Source organism: Prosopis cineraria, unplaced genomic scaffold (assembly GCF_029017545.1).
Source record: "Prosopis cineraria cultivar Desert tree isolate PC_DT_omini unplaced genomic scaffold, ASM2901754v1 PC3, whole genome shotgun sequence".
NCBI lineage: Eukaryota > Viridiplantae > Streptophyta > Magnoliopsida > Fabales > Fabaceae > Prosopis > Prosopis cineraria.
Window position 1 is genome coordinate 36,329,003 of NW_026555334.1, and position 18,981 is coordinate 36,347,983.

Here is an 18,981-nt window from a genome sequence, read left to right on the forward strand (position 1 = left end):
ATTAATTAAAAGGCTGTTAAAAGTTGGAAAGCATGCAGAACTTGACGGCTTTGAGGAACTCAAAGCCAGTAAGAAAGAAGCAGAAACAATTGCAGTAGCAAGAGGAAAGGAAAAGGAGAAGCATCCTGATGAATATGAGCATAAAACTCAGAAGGATGAGGACATTAGAGGAGGTGGGGCTTATAGAAGCAAGAATAAATATAATAACAATGACTCTTGCAAGACTCCAAATGCTTCTAATCCTCCTCTGGATTTGAAGAAGGGAAACACTCTGACGGTTCAACAAGGGGTGGATCTCACATTTAATCCTCCTCAAGACTTGAAAGAAATTTCTCAGACGCCTCACCCATACAATGAAATTAAATTTGATAATCAGCTCTGTTATATTGCGCAGCCATGGACAGCCAACGCACCTTACTGTGCAATAGCTTCATCCGCAGCTGCTTCTCAGCTTCCAACTAGCGTCCAAGTGCATTACCACTACGACAAGCCCACATATCAGCCACCATTTTTAAGACCAACGGCGCGAGTAGATGACTACCTCAGTGACGACAACGCCGTGGGGTGTAATGTGATGTGAGCTCCAGAGCAATCAAATGATTCCTTTCTTGTTTAGTCCATTATTTCTTAATCATTGCTTTAAGGAAATTGGCATAATCAATTTTGTAGTCTATGCTATAAAGTTTGGCTCTTTCCCATCGGCAAGGATAAATAATAGTCGTAAGAAGCATTGGGCCTACGAAAAGTTTGATAACGGAGCGACGCTTGTGTTCCTTCATTGACGCGCTGGGGGTTATCAACTAGCCACTGATTTGGACTTCACAGCCAGCCGGAAGTTACGTGGACAAGAAACTGTGCTATCACAACCTGCCCATACCCTCTTCGAGAAGCTGCCATCAGCGGGCGTCATCTGAAAATTGTGCATTATTTTTAGCGTATTTTGCTTTGTGATGAATCCTCTCTTTCGATATCCTTTATTGTGCTGTTAATTTTTGGGATGATATGTTCTTGTCAATATGCTTAGGTGAGTGTTTGCTTACACCAGTTAATCCCCTTCATTTATGCTGGTTTAGAGACAACAATTCTTTTCGGATTATGAAACTGTTTCCCGACGGCAACTTATTCATCACCAAATGATCACAATGCCAGAGTTAAAATATGGATAATAAAACATGTACACACAAGAAGATTATCCATGTCTCACAGTTATTAACAACCTGGGAAAACACGAGGCCACCTTCGTGGCACTGGCTTATGCGCCCTTTAGGACTCCAGAAGGATAAAATTAACTACCCCTATTTTGTTGCATATCTACTGAACTGAAAATAAATGACAAGGTTCATTGTTCATACAAGTGGCACGGCATCAGAGACAAATTATCACCATTCCACCCAATAGGGGTCAACTGTGCTGACGACTGGGTGTAAAACAGTAAACCTGAATTTTGCAAAGTATCTTAAATGTGGCGATTTCAACCTTGGTGACAGGTGAATGGATGGCTATGTCAGGAAAATATCAAATTTCATACCCTTAGGATCTGAAGCTTGGTGGAGAAAGCAATCGCAACCCAGTCCGGCTGAGACGACGACCATTGAAGCTGCTCAATCTCTGCCCCGGCAGTATAGGCTAAGATAGGATCCAATCCTCCTTCCACCGGCTGACCCATGGAGGATAGGTCCCAAATTAGCGCCTGAGAGTCATCCCCGGCGGTGCATATATGGCACGAACTATGCGGCGCCCAGGCAATCGCATTCACGCTCGCCTGGTGCCTCTGCAACTCCACCACCGGAAGCGTAGGGAAACGAATATCAAGGATGACGACCTTGGCACTGTCCATGATGATTGTGGCCATGTACCTCGGGTCCTGCTTATTCCACCCGAGTCGAACCAGGGGCGTGTCCGGCTCGGAGCTCTCGTAGATTATAGTAGAATGCTCCTTATCGCGCAAATCGAAAACCCTAACGGATCCATCGGCGGAGACGGAGGCGAAGACCCCAACGCCACCCCAAGCGATGTCGTAAACATCCTTATCATGGGCAATGAGCTGCGTGTCCACGGCCTCCTTCTCGATATCCCAAATTGTGCAGGTTTTATCAATGCTGGAAGTGCCGATACGCTTGGGCTCCGCCTCGTTCCAGTCGAAAGAGGTGAGAGGGCCGCAGAACTCACTGTTTTGGTTGCCATTGAGGAGGCTCTTGAGCTCGACCCGCTGGGCGGGATTATCATCGGGGTCGGAAAGGCGCCAGACTCGGAGAAAGTCGCTGGAGGTGGCGAGGAGGTCGGGTCTCTGGCACTCCTTGTCCGGGATGAATATGACCTTGGTAGGAGGGTAAGGGTGCTCAAAGGAGAGAGAAGGATCGGAGCGAATCTCGCCGTTGATGTCGTCGAGCTGAACAATTTCAACGCGGTTGGGGCAATGCTCGAGCAAACTGGCGATGGCGAGGCGATACTTCTTGTCGCGACGGACACTCCAGTTCATGGCGTAGATGTGCCAGGGAGCTTCATAAGTATAAATCTCAGAGCGCTTCTGGTGGTCATCGGAGCCATCCTGAGTGGGATCGCTGCTGCTCGCTCCCATGTGGCCGTGGATTTTGGGTCGGAGGAGGAAGGGGCGGCAGCTGAGAACGAGAACAAAAGGATATGATACCGTATCGCACTGGGACAGGACAAAAGGGGATTGCAGCCAACGAGAAGGCTAATCCGAATTCCCCGGCCCGAACGGGAAAGACTTTGAGATCGAGCAGAGCAGAGGAGGGACCCACAACACTTTATGCGGGGCCCTCCCTTCTGGATTAGGCATCGCACACCATTTGGATAACGTATAAAGTATGAATGCTCCCCAAATCCATCGCTCCTTTTCCTTGCCATACTATATTGTAGAACTAGAAACACGAGGTATTGGATTGCTTACTTGGCCAGTGGTCGAGTGAGCCCGTGACAAGTTTTTTTCCCGAGCAAATCACCCGCTATTCAAACCAATAACTCTGATTTAATTCCAATTCGAGTCTGTCATTTCTAGGCCTTGTCTCTCTCAAGCGCATCACCTACATTATCATCGCTTCAAGGATCAAATCTAGGACGGATGGTTAAGGGACTCACACCACTTCTTTATGAACCACCATGCTTTGGTATGACAAGTTCTCTCTTGTTTAGGCAATTCATCTATATAGCCCATCGCTTTGCACTAATTTTATGAGATTTATTCGGTGATCCTATATGTAATTTTCATGTATATGATTCCCAGCGCAGGAAACAAAATTTTTATTTTCTTCAGACAGAGTGATTCATCATTCCTATGATATGGGAATTGATGAGTGAAGAGATGGAAATTGAACCTGTTCCTACCTGCGAGCAGGGTGCTGGGTGCTGGGTGCGGCAATTATAGTATCTTATCCATTTTCTAAAAATAGTCATCCATATAATTTGAAGTATTTATTTTCTATGGCCATGGGGTAGTGCTGGCTGCTGTATTTTAATCATTATATCGATTTTTAATCCTCGTGATTGCTGACATCATTCCGTGTATCTTGGCTAAGCAATGAATGCACACTATAATAATGGAGCGCTATGTTGGCTTACTATTGATCTATTTTCCTCAATCGATTCACTCTTGCTGGATGAATAACAGTTTCATGTGCTTTTGACAAATGAGCGCTCAAACGCTGTGTTGTATAATTATTATATTACGCTAATATTGAATACCAGCTAATACAAAATAGAGGGACAATTTTACCCCCTTCATTATTGCCCTTCGTCCTTCCTCCTCCATCTTCGTCGTACCAGCAAAATCTACAACATGTCCTCCTCACCATCCTACCATAATCAGGTTCGTTCCCCCAAAAAAAAAAGGGCGGGAAAGAAAGAAACAGACCTGATACAAAGCAAGAAGATCTGTGGAAAACAGCGAGAAGACAAACGGGCAAGAGAGGTCACTGACTTGGCTATGCGAATGATTGGAGAAGACATGATCGACTGAAAACCAAACCCCCCCGATCCTCCTCCTTTCCCGGCATCTATGAACAATATCGCGAGGTTGAAGAGGGTGGATGACAGAGACGGTGACAGCAGCTAAGGAAGGGCACGGTCCGCGAGGCACATCAGGGGTAGAGGAGGAGGTTGAGGATGCCGATAACAAAAGGCTGTGACGTGGATAGAGGGTAAATATGTCTAGAGGTGGATTCATGGCAGTAGTAATCCCCATTACATAGGTTTTTCATTGTCATGGGGATGCACTTGTTTGGCATAATCTAGATTACAAAGGCAAAGGTAAAAGGGCAACCAAACAACATTAACCATTAAAATGAATCAGAATTACGAAGAATCCTCATTCTGAGAATCCAACCAAACGGGCCACTATTGTTCTTGATTTATCTGGGATAGAATGGGAAACTATTATGCGCTTTTCATGGAAGAGATAACGCATGAACACGTGCTATAAAATAAACATTTTATTGTTAAATTAAATTAGATGAATAATATGAATTTATTACAAATGGACAGTCAAATCATTAAATTAAATAAGTGGGGAACTAGCTACATTTTTTCCTGTGAAGCAGCCAATATATGAATATATTGAGAGATGTATATATGAATACATGAAGTGACTGGGTTGCTAGGCCCCCAATCCCTCTGTTTAAATGTTTGGAGATTGATTGATCTTTTTTCCAGGGATTCTGGATACTCTTTTGTCTCTCGTTTTTGCTTTGCCGTGTTTTTTGTTGAGCTCTGATGCTTATTTAATGGAATCTCACTTCCGTTGCCGAAAAAAGAATACATGAAGTGGCCAAAATACTTTTTATGCTTGATAGTTGTCCAATTCCATGTGGAAGGCAATGGCTTCGACGTGTGTGATGATCCCTTAGTATAATTTATATTACTGGAAAATGTTAAAACGTTAAAAAATGTCTTTACACATTTATCTTCGTCTTTTATATCACCAATTTGGTAAAAACTTTGCACTCAGGAATACATTATAAAATATTACTGTAGAAAAGCTTTGCACTCGCTGGTCCAGCCCGACTAAACTTGGGCCAGTACGGACCCATGTGGCTTTTAGAGATCAATTGGTATATTTTTAAAGTCCCTTAACCGTTTTCGGCCCCAGTTTCAGAAGCCCATTAAGTTTTAGTGGCAAAGATTGATTAAAAAAATGAAGAGCTCATTTCCGGCCAAAATATTAAAAAAAAAAAAAACAAAACGCCGAGAACGATGGGCTGATGGCTGGAAATTTGGCTGGGAAGCGTAGTGCCAGAGCCGAACAGTGTTATTTCTATATTTTAGGACTCACGGATGTAACAGTAATTAAGACGTCTCTTTTAAGTTTTCGTGACGATGTACGGGAAAAACATTAACTTTTGCTATGATAAAAGTTAATATTAGTTGTTTGATTTTGAAAGAGAAAATATATGACACTTTGTAACCACTTTAAACAATACTGCATAAAAACGAAAGTAAAGATACTTTCAGGAATTTAACTATTAGTTTTTTTAATACAATTACTGGTAACAAAGTTCTCCCAATAAGTATTATTGATGTAGTGAGTGTCCTCCCCAGCTTAAAATTTAGGTGTCATTATATCAATTTTAAAAATCATCCTTATTATTAAGATGTTATGGGTACAAATTTTTGTTTAAAATTTTGAATTGCCAATTCAAACCTGAGATTTCTTTTAAATGAGAAATGTAACGTTGCTACTAGGATAGCTATTCGTTAACTATTTATCAATACAATTTCTTAGACAATAACATATATAAAGTAGTATTATTATTTTTTGGATCTGAAATACCTCGTATTATTGAAATAACAAAGCAAAAAAGTAATGAAGCATACAAACAATACGAAACAGCAAAAACCAACAAAGAAAGCTATTAAGTCAAACTAAAAAACATCAACCAACTCTTGATCTGTAGGCTGGAGAGATGGTATCAAATGTACACCTATAGCATCCATGGCACTAGAGATTAGACAAGAGAACAAAGAGAGTAATGGTGATTCCACTTAACCAATCGAGTATACTCCTTTAAGAGCATCAGCTGCTAGAAGATATGCAGCATGATTACCCACACGGAGAGTGAAAAGAAATGACACTCCAAACTTTGACGCCAAAAGATTAAGAGTTTCCAAAATAATCTTACAACATCTCCAATCATATTGATCGGGGTAATTATCCGCAATACTTTTAACAAGTAAGAAGGAGCTAGTTTCTAATATAACATTATTGTTACCAAGATCAATGGCAAGCATCAATGCCCTTTTAGGAGCTAGGGCCTCCGTCATAAAAGCAGAGATAAACTTGACTTTGTTCACAAAATCCCAACTAAAATTTCCAACCCAATCTCAATAGATAATTCCTACAAAAAATCTCGTTTAAGGCCTAGAACACAAAAATTTATATTGAGAACCTAATAGAATTTGAAAATATACTGCAAGCTCAAGGACCTTTCTTGCAAATTTTATTATAAATGAAAAGACACATTTGCCCTAGTCTCAAGGGAATGTCCATGTATATACAACACGATAATTACGAACCATCAACACAATATTCATGAATACACAATACATTTGGTGAATGTTAACTTGAAGTATATTGTTTCAGTGAAAGTATATTGTTCATTATAGACTTTGTGCTGTACAAATGTTGCAAGTTTACGTATGTTTACTATGTTGAGAATTGATGAACATTGTGTTGATTATCCTTTGCTTACTTATACATTTTACTTAAGGTTAAATTATGTCTACAAGATGTGTCATGCATTCATGAATATTGGGATGAAGAGTCCTAGATATCACGTTGTGCATACATGAACATTATGTTGAGACAAGGGTAAATGTGTCTTTTCATCCACAATAAAATTTGCTAGAGGGGCCCTTAGGTCAATAGTGCTTTTTCAAATTCTGTTAGGCCATAAATGCAAATTTTTGTGTTTTGGGGGCTGTAAGTGAGATTCTCCGTAATTCCTATAACTACCTCTCCAGTCTCGTCCTTGCATATTCCATCACAATTGACCTTAAGCAAGCCATCAGGTAGAGGTTTCCAAACAATCTAAAGTGATAGAGGGATATTCTTAGCAACAGAATTAGGATTGTCAACATAGCTAATCCATAATTCAAAATGACATGACTTGGATTTTTCAATGATTTTTAGAAGGATTCGATACTATATGATTAAACACCATATTGTTCATTGCCTTTCAAATCAACTATAAAATTCAGGAAATAAAAGCTATATCATAGTTAAGAAAATTTCCAGTAGACATAATAGAAATCTATCAAGACTTAAACCTTTAAATAATAAGCTTATAAAAATTGAGGCCCAAATTACAATCAAACCAAACATATTTGATCCAGAGTAGAAGAAAAATTAATATTCAATTGTTTCTTCCTTTCTATGGCATGAAGAATGAGAATTGACTTCTCTCCACTAACCTTCCACTCCAATTCCTCTCCACTAACTAAAATGAAATTTGAACCATCCAAATTTGATACAAGCTAAATTTGGATGGTCTATAGTTAAAGTTTTTACTTTTTGTTTTATACTTATTAAATTTAAAATTAAAATTTTTAATAAATTTATTTTATCACCCATCAAAATAATCCATATTTAATTTGAAGGGTCCAAAAATTAATATTATATTTTTATAAATTGATTATTCAGGTTTTGTAATATTTCACTCTACTAAACACAAATCAAAGGATTAACTCAAAAAGTAATTATCAAGTTTTAGTTCAAATTTAAGGGATCTCAATTTTTCTTGATCAAAATGAGTTTAAAACAATCATAAACTCATATGTCAAAGTAAAAATAAGTTGCAGAAAAATGAAATACCTTCAAGGAGTGAAAAAAATCAAAAATGGTTGAAAAACAACTTGTATGCTGTGAAACATGGCAATACACCGCGGCATGTTGCTCACTGTGCCACGCGCCGCGGTGTGTTGCACGAAAATATTAACAAATTATGCTATCATTTGATGACAGAATCGGGGAATTTTTGATGACTCTCGATTCTCTATCCGACGTCCAAATGATGTGATTTAGATGTCTACAAAAACCACTTTCATAAACTAATTAATGACACAAGTTTCGTTTTTAAAATAAGTCACACTAAGAAGTTGGACATTCAAACATATTTTTATCACTTTTCATAACTTTTTATAACAAAAGGTGTCCAAAACTCAAAACATGTACCAAAAGCTGGACTATGTCCATTAAACCTAAGATTGTCAGTACAACATGCCACATGTACTTAAAACATAAGTATAGCATAAAATCACTTTTCAATACCTTTTTTTTTCAAAAAACAAAAGAGGGAGGCAAATTTTTATTTCATTGCATCCTAACCAATTAAAACATGTTCAAAACATCATTTATACACTTGTACTAGTATTTTGACCCTATCAACATATATATAATTATACACAAATACTCAAGGCCTAAAATACAACACAGATATTGGCAACAATAAAATAGTGCAAGTGTGATGGTATATAATATAGAATTGACAATCATATACTATTACCCAAAATAAATCTAAGCTAGAGGCATATAATAGGAATGTACTAATTTCTAGCCTCTTGAGCTTTTTCTCTCTATCTCGCACATGCTGGGTATATAATCACAAGACATTTAGACATCTGACCATGACCTAATTTATCACACGACTTACCACAATTCAAAACATGTGACACGTCATAAGTTTACAAGACAATGATCAACCGACCTTATATCTATCTTATTTCTTCAGACTAAAACTGTGGGTTATAACATTGAATAGAACTTCATTTATGTGATCGGACTACCCAAGCGTGAGATGTGACCTGGCCAAAGATCACATAACTCACTCTCGGACCACAGCTTCCCCCGCTCTCGAATCTATAGGGTGCCTCATGCCCTAAGTTATTTTCCTTATTGAACTAGTAGAGAAAGCTAGGTTCTAATCCCTCGACAAACTATGAGACAGTTCCTCGATAAATTGTAAGACAGGGCTATACTCTCATGTATCGGAGAGCAGCCTAAATATCATATGAATTTTTTTCTCTACTCCCAATCCCTAGGTAAACTCTTACCCACTAATCATGCTATGAACGATGCTTACTCATTTTCATATTTTCATTTACTCAATATCAAGGTCAACATGTTGAGCTCACAACTAAGCACTACCCAAGTAAGCATCAATTTCTTATGTTCACTTATATCACATAAACACACTCTTTTTTTAATCACAATTACTTATCTTTATCAAATCTACTAACCACTACTAATTTAAAACACATTATAAAAATGCAACTCACCTTAAATATTACTTTTACAACTTAAAATCCATTTTGAAATTTCTTTAGCATGTTCAACAGATGTCAAAGTGATTTGATAAATAGATAAATATAAGGTTTCATTATATAATGCCCACATTCACAAATCAAAATTTACGTATTAAACACATAATTAATACCACATTACAATTAACACAAAACTATCCAAAGTAGAGTTCTCTTAGTTATCTCAAACTTTTAAGAGGTTAAAAGTTTACCCTTCAGTATAGTAGCTTCCAAGCTTGAATTTTTGAGCCAAAAAGTGTCCAAGAGCTCAACCTCCAATATACTAAGTTAACTTTCATTAACATTGCAAATCTCATACATTTCAACTCCAATCTTCCCTTTCTAAATTACACAATGCCCACATTGCTTATATTTGAGCCTACCTCTTAATTTTATTAATTATTTTGAGTCCTCATTAACATTAATGAGTCATTAAACTCTCATTAATGGCATCACTCTCTTCCTAATAACCCATATGAATGAAATCTTGCGTATTTATGGTGTCCAACAATTCAAAACACCAAAATTAATTATACTTAAATTTAAATACTCTAATTGACTCTTATTAACTTTATTTGAGCCAATAAATCGAACCCATGACCTATATGAACTAAAAATAATCTTCCACAATCAGACCTTAACCATAAATTTCACTATGTGAAAGAAAATGGGAGATTAAGAGGTATAATACTTACATTGGGTGCTTCTAGCTCCCAAAACACTCCTAATGTTGTCCAAAAACAAACTCTAGCCAAGCATGGTGTGCCTCTTCCATTTTCTCCTTCTTTCTCTCTATTTCTGTCTCAATTTTGTGATTGATAAATTGTAAGAAATGACCATGCACCGTAGCAAGCGCACAATGTGTCACGGTCCATCGCACAAAGAGGTACCTATTTTGCATTAGAAGTGTCTATGCGCCACGATGGATGCATTCCACGCCGCGGCGTGTGGCACAGCAACACTAACTCTTCATTTTTTTCTCCTTTTCATGCTCGAGTGGCTTGACTTGATACCAGATCCATAATTATGGTGAAATACAGTCAAACATTATTATTAGACCTCCTTGGCCACACACCACTTCAATTTACTTAATCATCCTAATTAAGCTTAGGAAATCAGGGGATTAAAAATCAGGATGTTACAGATTTACTTTGAATGGTTCAAATTTAAATTTTTAACTTATAATTTTTTATAAAAATATTTTTTTTAGAAAGTGTTAGTTGGAAGATTATCTTCACTTTTAATTTTATGTCTATCAAAATAAAAAATTATAAAAAATTAACATTAAATTTGAATTGTCCAAAGTAAATCTTGATAGTCAATTTATAAAAATTTTTAAAATTAAATTGAATTGGATATATTAAATTTAGACTGTCCAAATTGGTGATAAAGTAGATTTATTAAAATTTTAATTTTAATTTTATTAAGTACAAAATAAAAATGTTAAATGTTAATCCAGATTTAGTCTCCACCAAATCTAAATGGTTCCTATTTTATTTCAAGTTAGTGGAGAGGAAATGGAAGGAAAGGCTAGAAGAGAGAAGCCAAGTTCTAAGGAATGTGCCTTGGAGTGCCATCTTCTTTTGCTAACGAGAGCTTTATTAGTAGCTAAAATTGCTTTGGAAAGAATGTGCCATAGGAAATTATTTACCTTGGGAATAGTTTTGATTTTCTAGATTTGTTTCCAAACTTCAATTAGGATAACAAATAAAGTGCCTGCTCTAGTTATGGTTTGTATTGTAAAGTCACCCTTACTAATGCATAATTAACACTAAAATCAAAGTAATTACCGATTAACCTTATTAGACTACCAAGTTTGGAATATTTGCAAAAATGGGATCCCAAGTTTGCATACTTATAAAAATTTACTTAAACATCATTTATTAAACTTAAAATAAAGTACAATATCATTTCAAAAGCATGGACACCCTTTGATAGTCTAAAGATTCAAACTTAGTTAAAAAACATCAAAGGAATGAAAAATAGAGGAATGTGCCACGATATGTGCACAAAATTTGATAGTTTTGTAGGGGCAACTTTCAACGCATCCTATTTCTTTCTCTGGCATCCAATTAAGATGATCTAGGCATCTATAAAAAGCTCTTTTATAAACTAGCTAGTAGTAAAGGCTTTACTCCCAAATTATTTCACATAATGAAGTTAGACATTTAAATATATTTTTTAATGTTTCACACTTTTCACAACATAAGGGTATCCAAAACCCCACACGTGTGCCAAAAGTTACAACTAATATTTAGACCACACTTAATAGATCAAAAACCACCCATGCAACACACGACATGTACAAAATCATAACAAAACCTTATTTTTACTCTTCAACCCCTTTAATATCAACAATCGAAAGGGGAGGTTTAGTATTGCATTTAATTAAATGAATTCCATAGTTATAAACATTTCACATTTATACACTTGTACTGGTATTTTAAATTTATTAATAATAATTAAATTCACTTACAATATTTCTAGGGTCCAAAATACAATCACCAATTATAAACGTCTCTATAATTCAAGTATAAAAATGTTAACTATAGGGAATGAAACTTAAAAGTCTCAATAACCAGAATTAATATGTAATGATGCATATGAATGTAATTAATCATGTGATTGCTAAGTAGGTAAACAAAGCATTTATCCAAGCAATTATTTTCAAACAAACCAAAGAATTATTTAATTTTGTATGACTACATCATATATTCCTCCTTACACCATGCTCGAAGCTAGATCACCCTCTTAAAAGTGAGTTAGATTAAGTTACATGCCACTCATTGGGTCCAATAAAGGCTTATCACGTGATAATTAATTTTTTAAATAAAATCCCAACAATAACAATATTTCAAAATATCTTGACCAGTCATGCATATTTTAAATAACCGAACAAAAATATAATCGAACAATATTTCAACTTCCAAACAATAGTATATCAACATAATACAAATATAATTTTGAAATCACTTGGCAATAATATCCAAACAAAACATATTATTTCCAAACAATTACAATTGCCAAACAACAAAACAAAACATAGTCGATCACATACACACCCCACCATACATTAATAATTGTTATATTGTGTCTTTGATAGCAAATTCTCCTTCACAACTCCTCTTTTACCGCTCTTTTTGTTAACACAATTTACACAATTATTTTATAATATTATATATTAATTTTCATTGAAATTAATAAATAATTATAATTTAAAGAGTTAAAGAACTTAGGTCTAAGATACATACTAACACTAATTTAAGATTAGTAACTCATTTAACCTTTTCAAATTCCTTTTTAAAATTTTCATACCCTAATAATTTATATTTAAACCTCAAATCACACATAATATTACAATTTAAGCAATCCATATTCAAAAATTTTTTCCAAAAATAAATTGAAATTAAAATTTAAAAATTATTTTCAAGCTACAAATCACATTCCACAATCTTAAAAATATTAATTGACACTCAAATAAATATTTAATAATAAAAAATTCATCCCAACATCTCATATTCAATATAAACTCAACTATATAGATTTATGATTTAACTCAAAATTCTCAAATTTAATTTCAACCTCAAAGTAATATTTTATAACATCTATTATACCCCCAACAATCTTAACATGTTTTTTTAAATTATCATAAGTTTAAATTAACTATTCTATATAAAAATTCTAATATTTAAATTTTTTATATTTTTTAAAATAATTCTATCATTAGAAAGCTTTTTCTGTTTAAAAAATATTCATAGAAGAAATATTTTAAATGAAATGAAAGTAATTTTGAATACCAATAGAAGTTTTGTTTTTTGCCAAAATACCAACAGAAGTTGAAAAGTTGAAATTTGCCTGGTACAAAAATAGCAAAGACGCCGCGCCGAAACTGGAAGCGTGGACAAGAGGGTAGAAGGGAAATGAGCTTCGAATTACATGATGTGAGTGGGACAGTGGGTGAGAAATATGAAAAGTGTGGGTCCCGCCATTCTTTTTCCCTTCTATTCATTTCATTTTTTATTCGAAATCCATCTCTCCCAGTCTCTTTCACCATTCTATTTTTTATTTGTTTTTTATTCTGCATAAGTCTTGTTGTTATTATTGAATTAATATATTTTTTTAAAGAAGTATTTTAATCCCCTTCAATAATTATTTAATATTGGATTAAAATTAAATTACAAGTTAGAATTTAAAATCTTTACATATTTTGCTTAAATATGATTCTCATTATATTCAAATAATATCTCAAGTAAAAAAAATTTAATATATACACATACGCGTGTGTATTTTCATTTACTAAAATTCTTAGTTTTAAAATGGGATCCTAAGTCAAACCCAATAACAATCTATTGAATTTAATTACTCTTAAACGTTACTAATTCCAATTTGTTCTTAAAATTAAAATTGAAATGTTACATTATTAATAAAGTTTAACACTAATTATTTATAACTATTTTATTAATAATTTATAATTATGACTTCAAATTTTTATAATTGTAACTTTATATATTCAATAACTAAATTGATGATGCATTAAAAATAAGAACATTATTATCTTTACACTCTAATTTCAAACTACACCGAGATCCTAAGGGACCTGTCTGTAGTTTATAAATTTTACTAGATTTATTTGTAAATAAATCTATTTTGCTGGACCTATGTGCAATTTTTTCTAACATTTATAATAAGTAAGATTGTTAAATATTATCGATATGTGTGTGTGTTTGTATACTCCATCCATTAAAAAATATAAGTTATTTTTAAAAGAGTTAAATTTTAAAAAATATAAGGTATTTTTAATCTTTTAAAGTGTCATTATTTTTTTAAGTGCCCCTATTGAATAAATCATTTAATATATATCTTAAAATGTAACACCCTATTAAATATAGATAAATATGAAAAATAGAGTTAGTTTAAATATAAATAAATTTTTTATTTAAGAAATGAGATGTGATTAAAAATAATTTATATTTTTAAACAAAAGAATACTCCCTCTATTAAAAAATATAAGACATTTTTTGAGGAGTTAGATGTTAAAAAAATATAAAATATTTTTAATTTTTTAAGATGTAATCATTATCTTTTTTAAGTATTCTTATTGATAATAATTTTATTTTTATTATTGAGTGTTTAATAAAAATAAATATAAAAAATAAAATTAATTTAAATTTAAATAATTATTTTATTAAAAATAAAATTTAATTAAAAATATTTTAAATTCTAAAACGAAAGAAGTAGATGTTATGTTTTGAACGGTGGCTTCTTTCCCCATCTAGTTGGTTAGTTGAACGAGTGGGTAGGTGCTAACTACCATCGATTGTTGGATAAACGCTGTGGTAGGCTGGCAATGATGACATGGGAGTGCGACCCACGAGAATGACGGGAAGAGGCTATCGAATGAAAATATGACAATTAAATTATTAAAATATGAAAATAATTATTAATGTTTGCTTCTTTTTTTTTTTTTTTCAAACCTTTCGTGGTGGGGAAGTCCAAAACCTAGTTAATAAAACGGAAAACAACCTTATTATAATTCGTGGAAGTTTTGGTGATAATCAATGAATCAATTCAAGTACTTGAAATATTAACCAAACAATCTTCTAATTTTTTATAACTGAATTTATCACATAACTTAATGAATTAATAAAATTCCCATAATTTATGGTAACTTACTATTTCTGGACGAATGCTGTTGCTGTTCTCCATCGGCAAAGTGCAATGCACCCAAGTTCAGCATCTTCCTTCTCCAGCCAAAGTTTTTTTTTTTTTTAAAAAGTCATGAACATGAAAGTGGCTGGAAAAGTTTCTACGAATCTAGTACACGAAAAGGCCGATACTTGATTTTCATTATTCACGTTTTTCTCATCTTCTGGCCGGCCCACGTCCTCGTATTTTCAACTTTTTGCGGCGGAAAGCCTCATAATTTCCACACCTTTTGCTGACTTTATTAAATTTATCAATTACCACCTGTATATATATCAAATATAAATCTTATTCACTTTAATAAATGCATGAATATTGGTATAATCTAGATTGGAGCAAACTTAAAAACCGAGTATGAGGTTTAAAATGAGTTTTACAAATAAAACTAAAAATGTTTATGGAGGAGTGGCAAGTGGGTGCGCCCTGGCCTACCCGATTGTCCCCACCTGTACATCCGAAAATACAAAATAGATTCTTCTTCTGTTAAAAAATATAAGACATTTTTAATTGAATATTATCTTTCAATAAAATAATTACTTACTTTTAAACTAACTCTATCTTTTTATATTTACCCTTATTAAATACCTTATAATAAATAAAAAATCATTCATCAATAAGGGCACTTTTAAAAAAATAATAATTACACCTTAAAAGATTAAAAATACTTTACATTTTTGAACATCTAACTTCTCAAAAAAATTTTATATTTTTTAATGGAGGGAGTACATATTAACCCCAAATCTTACACATAGTACTTTTTATAAGTTTTTGGAAGAATGACACATATGTATTAAGAGGATTAATTAATTTAAATGAGGTTTCAAGTGTTAAATTATAGGAATTTGTAAGTTCATTTTTCAATTTTGCTACAGCTATCAATTAGGGTAGAGCCCATTAAGCCAGTCCTTTTAATCCTAAAAATAACTAGGGCTAGGTTGCTATTTTGAAGCAAAAAATGGTAATTGTTGGCCCTTTTAAGCCCTTTTATTTTTTTAAAAAAATTAATATAAAAAATATAAGATTAAATATATAACTAAAAAAAATAAACAGTTTAGACTCATTCATCTTTTCTTCATTCATTCATTAAGATTTAGTTAATAATGTTAGCCGAGTCTAATTTTTATTTGTTTTAATTTTGATATTACTATTTGATATTAGACCTGAATATTTAAGTTTTCTATATTTATTATGGTGTGAGTTGATTTAAATTTTTTTTCTAAACTTAATTTTATGTGTAAAACCTTTTTAGAATTATGAATATATATTTTTAAAATTTTAAATTAAAAAAAACAAAAAAAATGGTTGACGCTTTGAGGGTCGGCCTTTTAGCCCTGAGTGTAACATCTTAAGTTTCTCAATTTAAAATTTTCAGTGTTTTCAAGGGTAATTTGGTCAATTTAAATACATTATTGATTTAATGAGGTTTATGAGAAATTAATATAATTTTTGGATCCTTAAACTGCCTTAGAAGGGGGTTAGGTCAATTTTTGAGCGAGCCATGGCACAAAAGGGAGTTTAAATTTTGGTGTAGCTTTTTGTACCATGTGCCATGGCAAGCGTATCAATGCGCTGTGGTGCACGTGTAGAATTAGCACTTATCAATTTGCAAAAACAGACCGAAAATAGAAGAGAGAAAGATGGATAACAAGAGAGCGATGGAGGAAAGCCTGTAGTCTACTAGGGCATGATCCCTAAGCTACTTTGAGGGTATTTGGAGCTTGAATCACCATTGAATAAATTGTACATTCCTTCTTCTCCCTCTTTTATGTGAAAATCTGAACATTTGAGGTAATGGGGGCTTTGATTTCGGTTTCTTTGAGTTTAAACTGAACCCATTGATTTATTTAAGGTCTTGAAAAGTTAAATCAAACCTCTAATCCTAAATTTATGAGTTTCGTGGTGATTGTGAATTTTTAGTAAGGGTTTGGACGAACCCTAAGTATAATTTAAGGATTTTGAGATAATGTGGGACATTGATTAGTGAAATTGGTGTGTTGAGATGCTTAATAGGATGGTTAGAGTGGAATTTGAGTATTTTAGACACTTAGAACCTAGAGAATTTAGAGCTATCCGGAGTGATAATTGACAATTGTCACTTATTGGTGTAGATTGAGTGTTGCTCGAGCCATATTGTACATATAAAGCATGTAGAGCTAATGTTGAACCACGGTAACCCTTTTGTGTGTGACAAAGGGTTGAGATAATGGAATAATTTACACCGATTGATTATATTGCTTAATTGTTTGTGAGTAGATATGTGGATTTGAACTTGAGATTTGGTAATCTTGTATATTGCAAAATGTGGTTTTTGTGCATGAAAAATCTATTTACAAATTATGAAGTATGGTAAAACTATATATGAATCAGTTGAGAAATTTTTAATGTATATGTGATATATATGTTAAGGGTGAGCATGATCATGTTAGGGGTAGGAGTTCACCCATAGGAAGGAGTAGTGGAAGTCCATATGACATATATTTTCTTAGTGTCTAGTGAGGCACATTGTTGGAGATTTTCTCCTTAATATCTATACGGGATACGGCGTTAGAGAGTAACGCTTCTTAGCATTAATGATGTAGTGTTAGAGTAACGACACCCCGATTCATGTGCAACAGGGGGAAACCATAGTCCTGAAGTGGGATAGGACACCTTTGGCTGGGTGATCCTACCACTGAATGTGAGCTCAAATCATTGTGAATGTGTACTTGGTCTAAGAGCTTATGATCTTAAGGCTCGAATGGTAGGATGATCATACTAGTGGTAAAAGATTTATACTGATGAAAAGAGTATGTGGCGATATGCTAAGTGTATATTTTAAAGTTTTATAGTTTTACTCTCTTATGATTGTGCATGTTAATTAATGGTAGTGAATTATTCTATTACTGAGATGTTTTATCTCACCCTGTGGTTATATTTTACAGGTGAAAGCTCCAGTAAAGGCAAGGGGAAGGAAGCTGCAATTAAAGATTGAAGAGCGTTGTAGCATAGCTCTTCCCCTTTCTCTTTTAGGTTTGTAACAAATATTGCTATTATATATTGCCAACTTAGGAGCATGATATTATTTTGAATATTACTTGTATGAATTTGTGATAAAATTGCATATCTTGATCCAAGATTGATGTTGTGGATTAAATGTGTGTGCTTAGCCAAGTTACCATTATAAGTGAAGAATTTGAAGAGATCTATGCGATAAAATGACCAAGTGACATGTGTGTTATAATTTATTCACCCCTTTATGTTATTGTGAATTGGGGTTTCAATGGTCATTTTGAATGTGAATGCTTAATTGTGTGTTATGATTAAATTGTTACATGATGCGTAGTCCATTTGAGGTGGTCAAGGTATCTCTGGGGCTAATGGCATTTGATATTGTGAGTTGGACACCTTCGTGTATGTTTTGTTGTGAAAACAAATCATTTTGGGTTCAGGTATCTATCTTTTAAATAGATGATTATTTGAGTGTGAAACTAGTGCCATTGGCTAGAGGGCTTAAAGAGCTTCGTGTGAACACTTAAACCGCTCAAATCAGACGTCGGATGGCAAAATGGCGTGCTCCGAAAGTTTGGAGGGTTGTCATGACAACAATTTGTTGTCATGACAGTAGGTGCTCATCACGACGCATTGGGCCTTCAAGGGACTTGTCTCTCTGTGCCATCTGCCACAGCGAGCACGGCTTATACCGCGACAAACGGATTAGTATTTACTAAAAAATAGCATTTTCAGCCTAATTTTGACATAGTTTGTTTCCCATGCTTTCATACTTGCTCTTAATTGATTTTTAACCATGGTTTGAGCTCAAACAATATTTAAAAAAAAGGTTTTCTTAGGATCCTAATGTTTTAAACTTCTTTAGAGAATTTTATTTAATCTTAATTATCACAATGATGTGTGAGTGTTATCCTGGTATTGTCAAGGTGGATGTTACACTGAGAGCTAAGATCAAGTCTTGTAAAAGGAAATCTTGAA

General features: G+C 33.8%; 1 protein-coding gene across 1 annotated transcript; it reads right to left on the minus strand.

Annotated features, from left to right (window-relative positions):
* Positions 1-1,134: 1,134 nt before the first annotated feature.
* On the minus strand, positions 1,135-3,441 carry LOC129305742 (WD repeat-containing protein LWD1-like). The gene has a single exon (XM_054945776.1). The coding sequence runs from the start codon at positions 2,576-2,578 to the stop codon at positions 1,523-1,525; it is 1,056 nt and encodes a 351-aa protein (XP_054801751.1). The 5' UTR covers positions 2,579-3,441; the 3' UTR covers positions 1,135-1,522.
* Between the last annotated feature and the right edge of the window lie 15,540 nt (positions 3,442-18,981).

Excerpts from the sequence above, each read along its gene's own strand:
- LOC129305742 (XM_054945776.1), bottom strand. The coding sequence starts at position 2,578 with ATGGGAGCGAGCAGCAGCGATCCCACTCAGGATGGCTCCGATGACCAC.